This window comes from Lolium perenne, chromosome 3 (genome assembly GCF_019359855.2).
Source record: "Lolium perenne isolate Kyuss_39 chromosome 3, Kyuss_2.0, whole genome shotgun sequence".
NCBI classification, from domain to species: Eukaryota; Viridiplantae; Streptophyta; class Magnoliopsida; order Poales; family Poaceae; genus Lolium; species Lolium perenne.
Genome location: NC_067246.2, coordinates 276,971,183 through 276,986,415, shown reverse-complemented (window position 1 = coordinate 276,986,415; position 15,233 = coordinate 276,971,183). Strand labels below are relative to the sequence as shown.

The window sequence follows — 15,233 nt, the reverse complement described above, 5'->3', positions numbered from 1 at the left end:
TCTACACTGGTGGCAACTCTCCAATAACAAGTAACAAGTGTTGGGTGAACAAATTACAGTTGGGCAATTGACAGGATTGATAAAGCATTAAGCCAGAACATCCAGATTATTAATTATGTAGGCATGTTTTCCATATATAGTCATACGTGCTCGCAATGAGAAACTTGTACAACATCTTTTGTCCTACCAGCCGGTGGCAGCCGGGCCTCAAGGGAATCTACTGGATATTAAGGTACTCCTTTTAACAGAGTACCGGAGCAAAGCATTAACACTCCGTGAAAACATGTGATCCTCATACCTACGCCTTCCCCTCCGGTTGTCCCAATTTCTGTCACTTTAGGGCCTTTGTTTCCGGACATAGACATGTGCATACAACTTGTAGATACAATCTAAGCAATAATATAGAGCTTAAATCTAAGATCATGCCACTCGGGCCCTAGTGACAAGCATTAAGCATAACAAGATTGCAGCAACAATAACTTCACAAACTTTATAGATAGACTAATCATAATGTATCATCCATCGGATCCCAACAAACACAACGCCGATTACATCAGATGGATCTCAATCATATAAGGCAGCTCATGAGATCATTGTATTGAAGTACATGGGATAGAGAGTACCAACTAGCTACTGCTAGAACCCGTAGTCCATAGGGGAACTACTCACGGAGCATGATGGAGGCGGTGGCGTTGATGGAGATGGCTTCCGGGGGCACTTCCCCGTCCCGGCAGGGTGCCGGAACAGAGACTTCTGTCCCCCGAATTGGAGTTTCGCGTTGGCGGCGGCGCCCCTGGAGTCTTTCTGGAGTTTCGTCAATTGGTATCGCGTTTTTAGGTCGAAAGGGGTCTTATAGGCGAAGAGGCGGTGCAGGAGGGGCACCAGGGCGCCCTCCCCATAGGCCGGCACGGCCAGAGGCCAGCTCGCGCGGCCCTATGGTGTGGGGGCCCCAGGCCTCCCCTCTGACTCCCCTTCGGTGTTCTGGAGCCTCCCGGGAAAAATAAGATCTTTGGCGTTGATTTCGTCCAATTCCGAGAATATTGCCCGAACAGCCTTTCTAGAACCAAAAACAGCAGAAAACAGGAACTGGCACTGTGGCATCTTGTTAATAGGTTAGTTCCAGAAAACACATAAAAACATTATAAAGTGCGAGCAAAACATGTAAGTATTGTCATAAAACAAGCATGGAACATCAGAAATTATGGATACGTTGGAGACGTATCAGCATCCCCAAGCTTAGTTCCTACTCGTCCTCGAGTAGGTAAACGATAAAAAGAATAATTTCTGTAGTGACATGCTACTTACATAACCTTGATCATACTATTAGAAAGCATATGAAATGAATGAAGTGACTCAAGGCAATGATCTATAGTTGCTAACAAATAGATAACATATAGCAAAACTTTTCATGAATAGTACTTTCAAGACAAGCATCAAAAGTCTTGCATAAGAGTTAACTCATAAAGCAATAAATTCAAAGTAAAGGCATCCAAGCAACACAAAGGAAGATTTAAGTTTCAGCAGTTGCTTTCAACTTTCAACATGCGTATCTCATGGATAATTGTCATCATAAAGTAATATGATGAATGCAAATAAGCAAGTATGTAAGAATCAATGCATAGTTAACACAAGTGTTCGCTTCTAAGATGGAAGGAAGTAGGTAAACTGACTCAACATAAAAGTAAAAGAAAGGCCCTTCGCAGAGGGAAGCATTGATTGCTATATTTGTGCTAGAGCTTTGGTTTTGAAAACATAAAGAGAGCATAAAAGTAAAGTTTTGAGAGGTGTTTGTTGTTGTCAACGAATGGTAGTGGGCACTCTAACCCCCTTGCCAGACAAACCTTCAAAGAGCGGCTCCCATTTTATTTTATTTTTGGGTGGCACTCCTTCCAACCTTTCTTTCACAAACCATGGCTAACCGAATCCTCGGGTGCCTGCCAACAATCTCATACCATGAAGGAGTGCCCTTTTATTTTAGATTTATTTAGATGACACTCCTCCCCACCTTTGCTTTCTCAAGCCATGGCTAACCGAATCCTTCGGGTGCCGTCCAACAATCACATACCATGGAGGAGTGTCCATTTAGGTTAATTAATTTGGGACTGGGAATCCCATTGCCAGCTCTTTTTGCAAAATTATCGGATAAGCGGATGTGCCACTAGTCCATAATGAAAGTTGCCCAACAAGATTGAAAGATAAACACCACATACTTCCTCATGAGCTATAAAACATTGACACAAATCAGAGGTAATAAATTTTGAATTGTTTAAAGGTAGCACTCAAGCAACTTACTTTGGAATGGCGGAGAAATACCATGTAGTAGGTAGGTATGGTGGACACAAATGGCATAGTGGTTGGCTCAAGGATTTTGGATGCATGAGAAGTATTCCCTCTCGATACAAGGCTTAGGCTAGCAAGGCTATTTGAAGCAAACACAAGTATGAAACGGTAGAGCAAAACTTACATAAAAACATATTGCAAGCATTATAATACTCTACACTGTCTTCCTTGTTGCTCAAACACTTTTACCAGAAAATATCTAGACCTTAAGAGAGAACAATCATGCAAACCAATTTCAACAAGCTCTACGGTAGTTCTTCACTAATAGGTTTAAACTACATGAAAAAACTTAATCATGATCTACTTGAGAGCTCAAAACAATTGCCAAGTATCAAATTATTCAAAACATTATGAGACATTTTTTGTTTCCAACCAAATAACCATAAATGCAATAGCTTCCAACTTTTATCGTTGAACATTAAAAGTAAAACGAAGAACAAGTGTTCATATGAAAAAGCGGAGCGTGTCTCTCTCCCAAACAAGGATTGCTAGGATCCGAATTTATTCAAACAAAAACAAAAATAAAAACACACAGACGCTCCAAGTAAAGCACATATGATGTGACCGAATAAAAATATAGTTTCAATAGAAGAAACCTGATAAGTTGATGAAGAAAGGGATGCCTTGGGCATCCCCAAGCTTAGACGCTTGAGTCTTCTTGAAATATGCAGGGATGAACCACGGGGGCATCCCCAAGCTTAGACTTTTCACTCTTCTTGATCATATATCATCCTCCTCTCTTGACCCTTGAAAACTTCCTTCACACCAAACTTCTCATAAACTTCATTAGAGGGGTTAGTACTCAAAAAATTTGAATCCACCTTGGTCCTATAGTGACACATTGCAAGAACTCAATAAAACATTAGCTACAGCTCTCCACGTCTAGAAAGCCTTGCTTAAAGTCCACAAGAGACAATGCAAAAAACAGAGACAAAATCTGCCAAAACAGAACAGCCAGTAAAGACGAATTTTAAAGAGGTACTTCCGTTGCTCAAATAAGAAAACTCAAAACTAATGAAAGTTGCGTACATATCTGAGGAACACGCGCGTAAATTGGCAGAATTTTCTGAGTTACGTACAGAGAAAACAACCCAGATTCGTGACAGATAGAAATCTGTTTCTGCGCAGAAATCCAAATCTAGTATCAACCTTCGATTAGAGGCTTCACTAGGCACAACATTGCAATAAAATAAAGATAAGGAGAGGTTGCTACAGTAGTAACAACTTCCAAGACACAACAAAATAGTAGCAAAATAAACACATGGGTTATCTCCCAAGAAGTGCTTTCTTTATAGCTATTAAGATGGGCTCAGCAGTTTTAATGATGCACTCGCAAGAAATAAGAGTTGAAGAAAAAGAGAGCATCAAAAAGCAAATTCAAAACACATTTAAGTCTAACCCACTTCCTATGCATAGGAATCTTGTAAATAAACAAGTTCATGAAGAACAAAGTAACAAGCATAGGAAGATAGAACAAGTGTAACTTCAACAATTTCAGCATATAGAGAGGTGTATTAGTACCATGAAAATTTCTACTACCATATTTTCCTCTCTCATAATAATTTTCAGTAGCTTCATGAACAAACTCAACAATATAACTATCACATAAAGCATTCTTTTCATGATCCATAGACATATAATTTTTATCAAGCTCAAAAATAGTGGGATTAAAACTTTCAAATCCACTTTTATCAATAATATAACAGGAGGATTGATCAATCTCAAGAGATATGGGACTCATACATGAAGTCAAGAACTCTCCAATCCCATTTTCATTAGTAGTACAATTAATAGTATCAAGTAACATATGACCATCATCTAGAGCTTTATCATAAACATTTGCGAAACAAAACTCTTTAGTACCATGCATTTCGACATCAGGCACAAACAAAGCATTATCATAAGATTTATCAAAGTAGCATGGATTATCATAGATAACAGTAGCATAATTATTCTCACAAGTATTACTCATAGGTAGTATTTCAAGAGAATCCACAGGAACATAACATTCAACCTCTTTCGGTAAGCATGGAGGACAATCAAATAGTGTAAGAGATAAAGAGTTACTCTCATTAGAAGGTTGGCATGGGTAGCTAATCCATTCTTCCTCCTTTTGTTCATCACTCTCCTCTTCTTTTTCATCCAATGAGCTTTCAGGTTCATCAATTTCCTCCTCTTTTTCATCCAATGAGCCTTCAGGTTCATCAATTTCTTCTTCCACAGGTTCCTGCAAATTGTGAGTGCATTCTTGTGCATTAATGAGTCTCTATTTATAATCAATGATATAAGGATTATCAGTGTAACTTTCATTGCAAAAATTAAGGATAGAAGAGACATAATCTTTAAGGTCCTTACAAACAACACAAGTTTCATAATTTTTAGCCATGAAGGATTCTATCTCAGAGGCTCCCATAAATAAGACAAATTGTTCTACCTCTTCGAACCCAAGATGAATATAGCTATTCCAATTATAGTTCTTAATTAAAACTTCTTCACTAAAGCGACATTGAAATTTCAGATGTTTAGTATCCTGTCGAGAGCAACAATTTATATCATGGCGTTTAAGCAAAATTTTAGCAATTGTATTCAATTTTTCTATCACAGCACTCATTACTTTACCAGTTCTTGATTCTCTATAATTATTATAATATTCTATAAGCTCCAAGTAGGTTGTAGGTTCTCCCATAACAGCAGTTTTTAATTTTTAGGTTTTTCAAATTTTTATGGATTTTTGGGTATATAAGAAAAGTAAAACAAGACAAAAAGAAACTAAGCAAAGTAATACTAGACAAAAATAAACTAAGAACAAATAAACTAAACAAAAGTAAACTAAGCAAAACAAAATAAAATAAAACAAAAACAGAGAGAGAGGTAGAGTGTACTACCCAGGTGAACTTATGAGTAGAGCTATGCCTCCCCGGCAACGGCGCCAGAAAACATTCTTGATAACCCACAAGTATAGGTGATCGCGGCAGTCTTCGAGGGAAGTAAAACCCAAATTTATTGATTCGACACAAGGGGAGGTAAAGAATACTTATAAGCCTTAACAACTGAGTTGTCAATTCAGCTGCACCTGGAAAAGCACTAGTAACAGGGGTGATGTGAAAGCAGCAGTAATATGAGAGCAATAGTAATAGTAACACAAAGAAATGATGAACACAGAGGCGATGGCACCAGAAAATAGTTGATACTACTTCCAATGACATATAGAACGAGTATATGATGATGAGAGATGGACCGGGGTTCCCAGCGATCTACACTAGTGGCAACTCTCCAATAACAAGTAACAAGTGTTGGGTGAACAAATTACAGTTGGGCAGTTGACAGGATTGATAAAGCATTAAGCCAGAACATCCAGATTATTAATTATGTAGGCATGTTTTCCATATATAGTCATATGTGCTCGCAATGAGAAACTTGTACAACATCTTTTGTCCTACCAGCCGGTGGCAGCCGGGCCTCAAGGGAATCCACTGGATATTAAGGTACTCCTTTTAATAGAGTACCAGAGCAAAGCATTAACACTCCGTGAAAACATGTGATCCTCATACCTACGCCTTCCCCTCCGGTTGTCCCAATTTCTGTCACTTTGGGGCCTTTGGTTCCGGACATAGACATGTGCATACAACTTGTAGATACAATCTAAGCAATAATATAGAGCTTAAATCTAAGATCATGCCACTCAGGCCCTAGTGACAAGCATTAAGCATAACAAGATTGCAGCAACAATAAATTCACAAACTTTATAGATAGACTAATCATAATGTATCATCCATCGGATCCCAACAAACACAACGCCGATTACATCAGATGGATCTCAATCATGTAAGGCAGCTCATGAGATCATTGTATTGAAGTATATGGGATAGAGAGTACCAACTAGCTACTGCTAGAACCCGTAGTCCATAGGGGAACTACTCACGGAGCATGATGGAGGCGGTGGCGTCGATGGAGATGGCTTCCGGGGGCACTTCCCTGTCCCGGCAGGGTGCCGGAACAGAGACTTCTGTCCCCCGAATTGGAGTTTCGCGATGGCGGCGGCGCCCCTGGAGTCTTTCTGGAGTTTCGTCAATTGGTATCGCGTTTTTAGGTCGAAAGTGGTCTTATAGGCGAAGAGGCGGCGCAGGAGGGGCACCAGGGCGCCCTCCCCATAGGCCGGCGCGGCCAGAGGCCAGCCCGCGCGGCCCTATGGTGTGGGGGCCCCAGGCCTCCCCTCTGACTCCCCTTCGGTGTTCTGGAGCCTCCCGGGGAAAATAAGATCTTTGGCGTTGATTTCGTCCAATTCCGAGAATATTGCCCGAACAGCCTTTCTGGAACCAAATACAGCAGAAAACAGGAACTGGCACTGTGGCATCTTGTTAATAGGTTAGTTCCAGAAAACGCATAAAAACATTATAAAGTGCGAGCAAAACATGTAAGTATTGTCATAAAACAAGCATGGAACATCAGAAATTATGGATACGTTGGAGACGTATCAATATCAAATTCATCATAGAGCTAATCCCGGGTACCGCACCCATAGCCCAGAGACCATATCGTATGAACCCCCGAGAGCTGATTGAATTAAAGAGACAATTGGATGACATGTTAGAGAAAGGTCTGATCCGACCTAGTGCTTCACCGTGGGGATCACCTGTGATCTTCGTGGACAAGAGAGACGGAACCATTCGCTTATGCGTGGATTACCGGAGGCTCAATGATGTCACCATGAAAAACAAGTATCCCCTGCCCAAGATTGATGATCTATTCGACCAGATGAATGGAGCCAAGGTTTTCTCCAAGATAGACCTTCGCACCGGATATCACCAGCTCAAGGTAAGAGAATCAGACATTCCCAAGACTGCCTTTACTACCCATTCTGGATTGTACGAGTACACCGTAATGTCCTTTGGACTCACCAATGCCCCCGCCTACTTCATGAACCTCATGAACAAGGTCTTCATGGAATACCTCGACAAATTTGTTGTGGTGTTCATCGATGACATCTTGGTTTACTCCAAAGCTGAAGAGGAGCATGAAGAGCATCTGAGACTTGTTTTAGGTACCCTTAGGCAACATCAACTCTATGCTAAGTTCAGTAAATGCCAGTTTTGGCTCAAGGAAGTTGGATTTATTGGCTACGTCTTATCTGCCGGAGGACTCTCTGTTGACCCCTCCCTGATCAAGTCCATTGTGGAACGACAACCCCCTAAGAACGTTACGGAGGTACGATCCTTCCTCGGATTGGCAGGATATTACCGCAAGTTCGTTGAAGGATTCTCAAGTATCACCAAACCAATGACTCTTCTGCTAAAAAAGGATAAGAAGTTTGAATGGACGGATAAGTGTGAAGAGAGTTTGCAAGAATTAAAAAGGTGACTTGTCTCAGCTCCCATCTTGACCATGCCCGACGTCACCAAGGACTTCGTGATCTATTGTGATGCTTCCAAGCTTGGTCTTGGAAGTGTCTTAATGCAAGAAGGTAAAGTAATCTCTTATCTCCCCCGACAACTTAAACCTCATGAAGCCAACTACCCCACCCATGACCTGGAGTTAGCCGCCGTAGTTCATGCCCTCAAGACTTGGCGCCACTACCTCATTGGAAATCGGTGTGATATTTACACTGATCACAAAAGCCTTAAGTATATCTTCACTTAGAGAGAGTTGAACATGCGACAGAGAAGGTGGATTGAATTAATCAAGGACTATGATCTCAGTATCCATTATCACCCTGGAAAAGCCAACGTAGTCGCCGACGCCCTCAGCAGAGAACCTTGTTCCCTCAACAACCGACTGAAAGTCGAACAACCCTTGTTATATCAAGAGTTTGAAGAATTCGGATTAGAATTGGTTAGCCACGGATTTCTTGCTGTCATGGAGGCCAGACCTACTTTACAAGATCAGATCAAGGAAGCCCAAGTGGGACATGAGAGTATTGAAGGAATCAAGCGCCCTATGAGCAAGGAAGGAGTAGCTGGATTTTCTATCGACCCTAAGGGAATTCTGTTGTACAACGGACGCCTTTGCGTACCAAGCATTCCTGCTCTAAAGAACCTAATAATGGAGGAAGCCCACAATACTCCTTATTCTATTCACCCTAGAGGGACCAAAATGTATCTGAAAGACACCTTTTGGTGGCACGGAATGAAGCGGGATATTGCGTTCTTTATCGCTCGATGTGATATCTACCAGAAGTTTAAAGCTGAGCACCAATGCCCTGCTGGACTTCTGCAACCTTTGAAGATAACGGTGTGGAAGTGGGACGAAGTGGGAATGGACTTTATCACCGGCCTTCCCAGATCTAACCGTGGACATGATTCAATTTGGGTAATAGTCGATCGTCTCACAAAATTCGCTCACTTCCTGCCTGTCAAGACCACCGATCACGGAAGAGCGTTAGCCGACCTTTACATCTCCCGTATTGTTAGTCTTCACGGAGTTCCCAAGGTTATCGTGTCAGATCGAGGCACTCAGTTCACTTCCCGTTTCTAGCAAAAGCTTCACGAAGCTATGGGAACCAAGTTATCTTTCAGCACCGCCTATCACCCTCAGACCGGAGGACAGACCGAAAGAGTAAATCATATTCTGGAAGACATGCTCCGAGCCTGCGTTCTTGCTTATGGAACCAAATGGGAAGATTGTCTGCTGATACGTCTCCAACGTATCTATAATTTCTGATGTTCCATGCTTGTTTTATGACAATACCTACATGTTTTATACACACTTTACATCGTTTTGATGCATTTTCCAGAACTAACCTATTGACAAGATGCCGAAGTGCCAGTTCCTATTTTCTGCTGCTTTTGGTTTCATAAATCTTACACAGGAAATATTCTCGGAATTGGACGAAATCAAGGCCCACGATCTTATATTTCCACGAAGCTTCCAGAACACCGAATACGGACCAGAGGGGAGGCCCAGGGCCTCCACACATGGTGGCGGCGCGGCCAGAGGGGGGGCGCGCCCCCCTGGTGTGTGGGTCCCCCAGACCCCCTCCGACTCCGCCTCTTCGCCTATAAGACTCTTCGTGACCTAAATCTTCGACACGGATTGACGAAACTCCAGAAAGACTCCAGGGACGCCGCCGCCATCGCGAAACTCCGTTTCGGGGGACAGAAGTCTCTGTTTCGGCACGCCGCCGGGATAGGGAACTGCCCCCGGAGTCATCTCCGTCGATACCACCGCCATCTTCATCGCCGTTGCTGCCTCCCATGATGAGGAGGGAGTAGTTCTCCCCCGAGGCTGAGGGCTCTACCGGTAGCTATGTGGTTCATCTCTCTCTCCCATGTACTTCGATACAATGATCTCATGAGCTGCCTTACATGATTGAGACCCATATGATGAGCTTTGTAATCTAGATGTCGTTATGCTATTCAAGTGGATTTTACTTATGTGATCTCCGGAGACTCCTTGTCCCACGTGTGTAAAGGTGACAGTGTGTGCACCATGTGGGTCTCTTAGGCTATATTTCACAGAATACTTGTTCACTGGGTTATGATTTGAGTTGGATGTCTCTATGAAATTGTGGTGTGTTAGTACCTCCTATGAATGCTCATAGTGACAGTGTGGGGTGTTTATTAGTACTTGGGAATACATCTTTAAGGTTTGCTTTTGCAGCCCTACACGGCGAATTAGTGTTCGTTATCCTGCCAGAGAGTAATTCAGAATAGCATAGTGAAGTGCTTATATTTATATTCCTTTATGATAACATTGTTGAGAGTGTCCACTAGTGAAAGTATGATCCCTAGGCCTTGTTTCTAAGCATTGAAACACCGTTTCCAACAAGTTCTTTTACATGTTCGCTTGCTGCCATTTTTATTTCAGATTGCTATTACCACTCATATTCATCCATATTACTTGTATTTCACTATCTCTTCGCCGAACTAGTGCACCTATACATCTGACAAGTGTATTAGGTGTGTTGGGGACACAAGAGACTTCTTGTATCGTGATTGCAGGGTTGCTTGAGAGGGATATCTTTGACCTCTACCTCCCTGAGTTCGAAACCTTGGGTGATTCACTTAAGGGAAACTTGCTGCTGTTCTACAAACCTCTGCTCTTGGAGGCCCAACACTGTCTACAGGAATAGAAGCGTGCGTAGACATCACCTGCCATTCGCCGAATTCTCGTATAATAATAGCTATCAGGCCAGTCTTCAGATGGCACCTTTTGAAGCCCTCTATGGAAGGAAGTGCCGGACCCCTCTCAACTGGTCCGAGACCAGAGAAAGCCAAGTGTTCGGGCCTGATATACTTCGAGAAGCCGAGGAATAAGTTCAGGTCATCCATGACCGTCTGAAAGCTGCACAGTCCCTCCAGAAGAGTTACGCCGACACCAAGCGTCGGGAATTGACTTTCAGCATCGGAGATTTCGCCTATCTTCGGGTAACACCCCTTAAAGGAATGAAACGTTTCCATGTCAAGGGCAAGCTAGCGCCAAGATATATTGGCCCTTTCAAGGTACTAGGCCGAAGAGGAGAAGTGTCTTACCAACTTGAACTGCCCCCTGAATTGTCGGAGTTCCATGACGTCTTCCATATCTCTCAACTTCGTAAATGTCTTCAAGCACCGGACAAGCCAGAGGTCTTCAAGGATATCGATTATCGGGCAATCGATCGGAATCATGACTTAACCTACCGAGAGAACCCCATTCGTATTTTGGAGGAAGCCGTTAGAGTTACCCGCCGGAGAAAGATTAAGTTCTTCAAGGTCCAATGGAGTAACCACTCTGAAGATGAAGCCACCTGGGAAAGAGAGGATTGCCTAAGACAGGAGTTTCCCTATCTGTTCAAGCTCCTAGCCTTGGAATCTCGGGACGAGATTCTTTTAAGGGGGGAAGGTCTGTAACACCCCATTTTTCAGAACCTGCATTTTTCCTCTTGCTTAAAATTTTGAACCAACAAAAACTTTCATTTTATGTTTGTGAGAGCACTTAATTGTGTTTCATGCTTGGTCTAGATTTAAAATTTTCACTAAGAGTTTAACTTTGGAAAATAACCTTGAGTGTTATATTAGTACCTCACATAGAATCATTACGGTTTGCCCTTTTATGTATGTGACAACATCCTTAATTATTTCTCTTCACTTATAAAAACCCTAGTTCTTCTTGTTGATCATCACCATCTTGATAAGAGGGAACACTCCCCTCTCTTCTTTGGTTGATGCCACCTCATCACCTAGGGTTACACCACCAACACCAACACCCCCTTATTTATCCATTTATTTTCTTCAACACATGTGCTAATGCACCTGGTACCAAAACTTGGCACATGCACTTGGCATGGCTCCCTTCTTTCTTTTCACCCCTACCCCTTTTTTTTCCTTTTCTCCTTTTCCCTCTTGGAGATTGGCCGAGAGGCAAAGAGGAGGGGAACCTCCCCCTCTCTTTTCTCTTCTCCACTCTCTCTCTTTTCTTCCCTGGATTGGGCCGAGGTCGACGCCACCACTCCCTCTCTTACCCTGGCCCAACCCTGGCCCCTTCCACCTCTTCCTTCTCTGGCCCAAACCCCACCAGCACCCCCTCTCCCGCGCCAAAACCCTAGCCCTAAAACGCACGCGCACGCCACGCTGGCAGGGACATGATGGCGCGGAGCCTCGCTCGACGCGCCATCACCCTAGTCTGCCGCGCGCCTCCTCGACTCCCTCCCCTTGCTGACGCCACCAGGGCGACGTCACCGTGGGGCCGGCTGGTGACGCCAGCCCTCGCGCGCCCGTTGGCCACCCGCACCGCCCACTCCACTACCCCTCCCTCTCCGCCTATAAAACCCGCCCGAGCGCCACCCCTCTCCCTTCAGCTCCCCACTCACCACGCCGTTAGGCTGCTCCACTTCTCGCCTGGCTGCTCGAGCAGCAGCTCCAGCTGCTGCTGCCGCCGCCCGAGACGCTCAGCGCGGTCACCGCGCGGGTGACGCGCAGGTGGTCACCGCCGCGACGCCAGCGACGCCTCCCTCCCTTTTCTCTCATCGCCAACACCGTCCCCTGCAACCCAAACCCTTTTCCCTTGCCCCTGCCACGCAGATCTGCAGCGAGGCGATGGCGACGACGACGCCCGTGACGCATACGCCGCGGAACGAGGTGACGATGACGTGTCCGAGCGCCGCCTGGATGACCACGAGCCGCACGACCCCGCCGTATTCACGTCTGCACGCCACCGAGTCGCCGTTGACTGCTGGTAAGCCGCCGCGCCGCCCCTTTCTTCTCCTGCGCCGGCGAGCGCCGCAGACGTCGAGCACGCGCCGGATCTGGACCGTCGGATCCAGATCGGATGGGCGCATGGCGCATGCACGGCCACGTCGGCGTGCATGGCCACGTCCGCCGGCCTGGCCCGCCACGGGCCCCGGCCCTTTTTCTTTTTCTTCTTTTTCTCCAACCACCGGAGAGCCCCACTGGGCCGGCCCATCTTGGCAACACCCGCACGGCCCAGAGCATTCCCGCCCAAATATTTGTTTAAAATTTGATAAAACAGAAAATAAAAATTGAAATCTGCCAGTGTACTATTTTGCTAATAAAATTAGTTTGGTAGCTCCGATTGATGTGATTCCAATTGCATTAGAACTAGTTTGAAAATATCTACAAGATGCCACTGGCCTCATATTTTTAGGAGTTTTCTACGATTTTTGATAAATAAAACATGATCACTGTATTCTGGTTAGTATTCCTAATTCCTAAAATTGAAAAATAAATATTTTTGAATGAATCCAATTGTGTTGGTTTTGTTTTGTTACTGTGCATCTAGGAAAAATACCAGTAGTCTCTGTTCATGATATTTTGTCTCTGGTTATGATTGTATGTGTGTCACATGCAATGATAGGATTAAAGTTTGATTGTTTTAATTAAACCTTGTTACTTTTCTTTTATCAAAATGGCCCAACCATAATTTGTTACTGCCAAACAACTCCCCTGCATATTTTCACATTTTATTTATTTATCCTTGGTTCATAATTTGCTTATTGATTGTATGCATCATTTACTTTTGCGACGCTAGATACGAACGAGGGAGAAGTCGAAGGGGAGGACTTTGGAGAAGGATTTGAGGAAGACCAGGGACAAGCCAACCAAGGCAAGCCATATTTGATCTCTGATTTGGTGTCTAGTTGGGTGTCGTTTGTTGATCCCCAAAGCACCTTGATTCTATGTGTGTTATTCTCTCTATATTTGTTGTCTATGTATGGTTGCTAGTGGAGTACTCCCTAGTGGTGATACCCCACTATTGTCCTTGTGATTTTGGTATGCATGGCATCGTGGTCATGCTATTCCTCTTGGTTATCTTGTATGCTCAACATGAGCATGTCTCATTCCAAGATAGTGACTTACACCACACCCACTCCCTTTGTTGTATAAAGGTATCAATGTCATGATCTTGGTGTATTCTCAACTTGAGAGGAGTATGCCGTGTACCCCATGGGAGAGTATGTCGGATAGTGATACTTCATTAGCTAAGTTTGATGATTAGCCCCTCAAATCTGAGAATACATTCCTCCTTATGTTGTCTTAATACATGCTTACCTTAAGCAAGTATGATCCACTCCATTACCCCCCTTTCACACCATCTATGGCGTGATGACTCTCATCTCGGCCATAGTGCAATATTAGTTAAAATCATGAAACTATAGGTTGGGAACCCCTCAAGGCTTACCTTGTTGTAAATGCTTACGAAAACCTTGGGTAAGTTAACTCTACCCAAGTGTATGTTTTCGATGGAAAAGCAAAGGTTTTCAACAAGGTTGTTCGGAGAAATATGGTGGTTTGTTGGTAAACAATGGAAGTGTGTGGGTTTTGTTTTTCAAAGGAGCACTGCGTATAAGTGTTCGCCGTCCCAACTTTAATTCGCGCAACCACATTATCCAAAGTGGGCACGGGCTTAGTCCGTAGTCTGTTGAAATTGGCATGAGCACCCTTCACAACTTTCTAGGGAGGGTCACGACGACCTCTGACGCCGGGTTGCGCTCTGGAGGAGGCAATACACTGTAGTTGTCTATAGCCGGACGATTACTGAGGGTCTTCTGTCATGTCGCCGGAGATACGCTCAAAAGGAGGTATGCTGCCGGGGTGCCGGGAAGGGGTAAGCCCGCAGGGAAGGACTCATGTCAAGGGAGACGGGCGAAAGACTATGACTGATTATCCGAGACTCGCATACTTTCGTATGACGATCCGGGGATGATCCCGACGGATTTGTCAGTTCTTGTGGGGAAAGTGACATAGGCATCCCCAATGGGCCTGCCGAAGATGGTACCCGGGGTTTACTGAAGGCCCACGACCCGAAGGATAAGAAGAATCGGAAGCCCAAGTTGCTAGTTAAGGAAAGCTAGAGTTGTATTAGGAGAAAACACTTGTAATATTGCGGGATGAGTTGGAAACCCTCCCGAACTCTGTAACTTGTGTATCACGAATCCCTCGGCTCCACCTCCTATATAAGGGGGAGTCGAGGGACAAATAAAGCATCGATTCATTGTCTCACAAACCCTAGTTTTCATATCGTCGAGCACTTTTCGGCTGAAACCTTCGAGATCTACTTGCCCTCTACTTCCGACTAAAACCCTAGTCTACAACCCGTAGGCATTGACAAGTTAATCCCTTGTCAATTGGCGCCGTCTGTGGGGATTAGAGGCGTCAAGGATCTGATCTCAATGGCACGTTCAAGATCGTCGACTTCGTCAACAGCAAGCAACCCGATGGATGGAGGTAAACAGATCGAAACTGGCCCTGTCGATTTTGTTCCTCACCCGCCCTCCCGTTTGGATGCATATGCGTATCTGGAGGAGCCTATGGAGATGACGTTCGGAAGGTTCCACTTTCGCGTCAAGAAAGAAGGAGCGTATCGTCTCGAAATTCCGATCTCGTCGGGATTATCGGCGGTCGATTCCGATTCTTCGAGCTCAAAATCATCAATCGAGTCAGGCGACGAGGAGACTTCAT

General features: G+C 44.3%; 1 protein-coding gene across 1 annotated transcript; it reads left to right on the top strand.

Annotated features, from left to right (window-relative positions):
- The first annotated feature begins 7,257 nt into the window (after positions 1–7,257).
- Positions 7,258–7,698, top strand: LOC127340026 (uncharacterized mitochondrial protein AtMg00860-like). Its single transcript, XM_051365811.1, has one exon. It carries the CDS (start codon positions 7,258–7,260, stop codon positions 7,696–7,698), a length of 441 nt encoding a protein of 146 aa, XP_051221771.1.
- Positions 7,699–15,233: the final 7,535 nt, after the last annotated feature.

Coding starts and splice junctions, on each gene's coding strand:
- LOC127340026 (XM_051365811.1), top strand. CDS start 7,258: ATGAACCTCATGAACAAGGTCTTCATGGAATACCTCGACAAATTTGTT.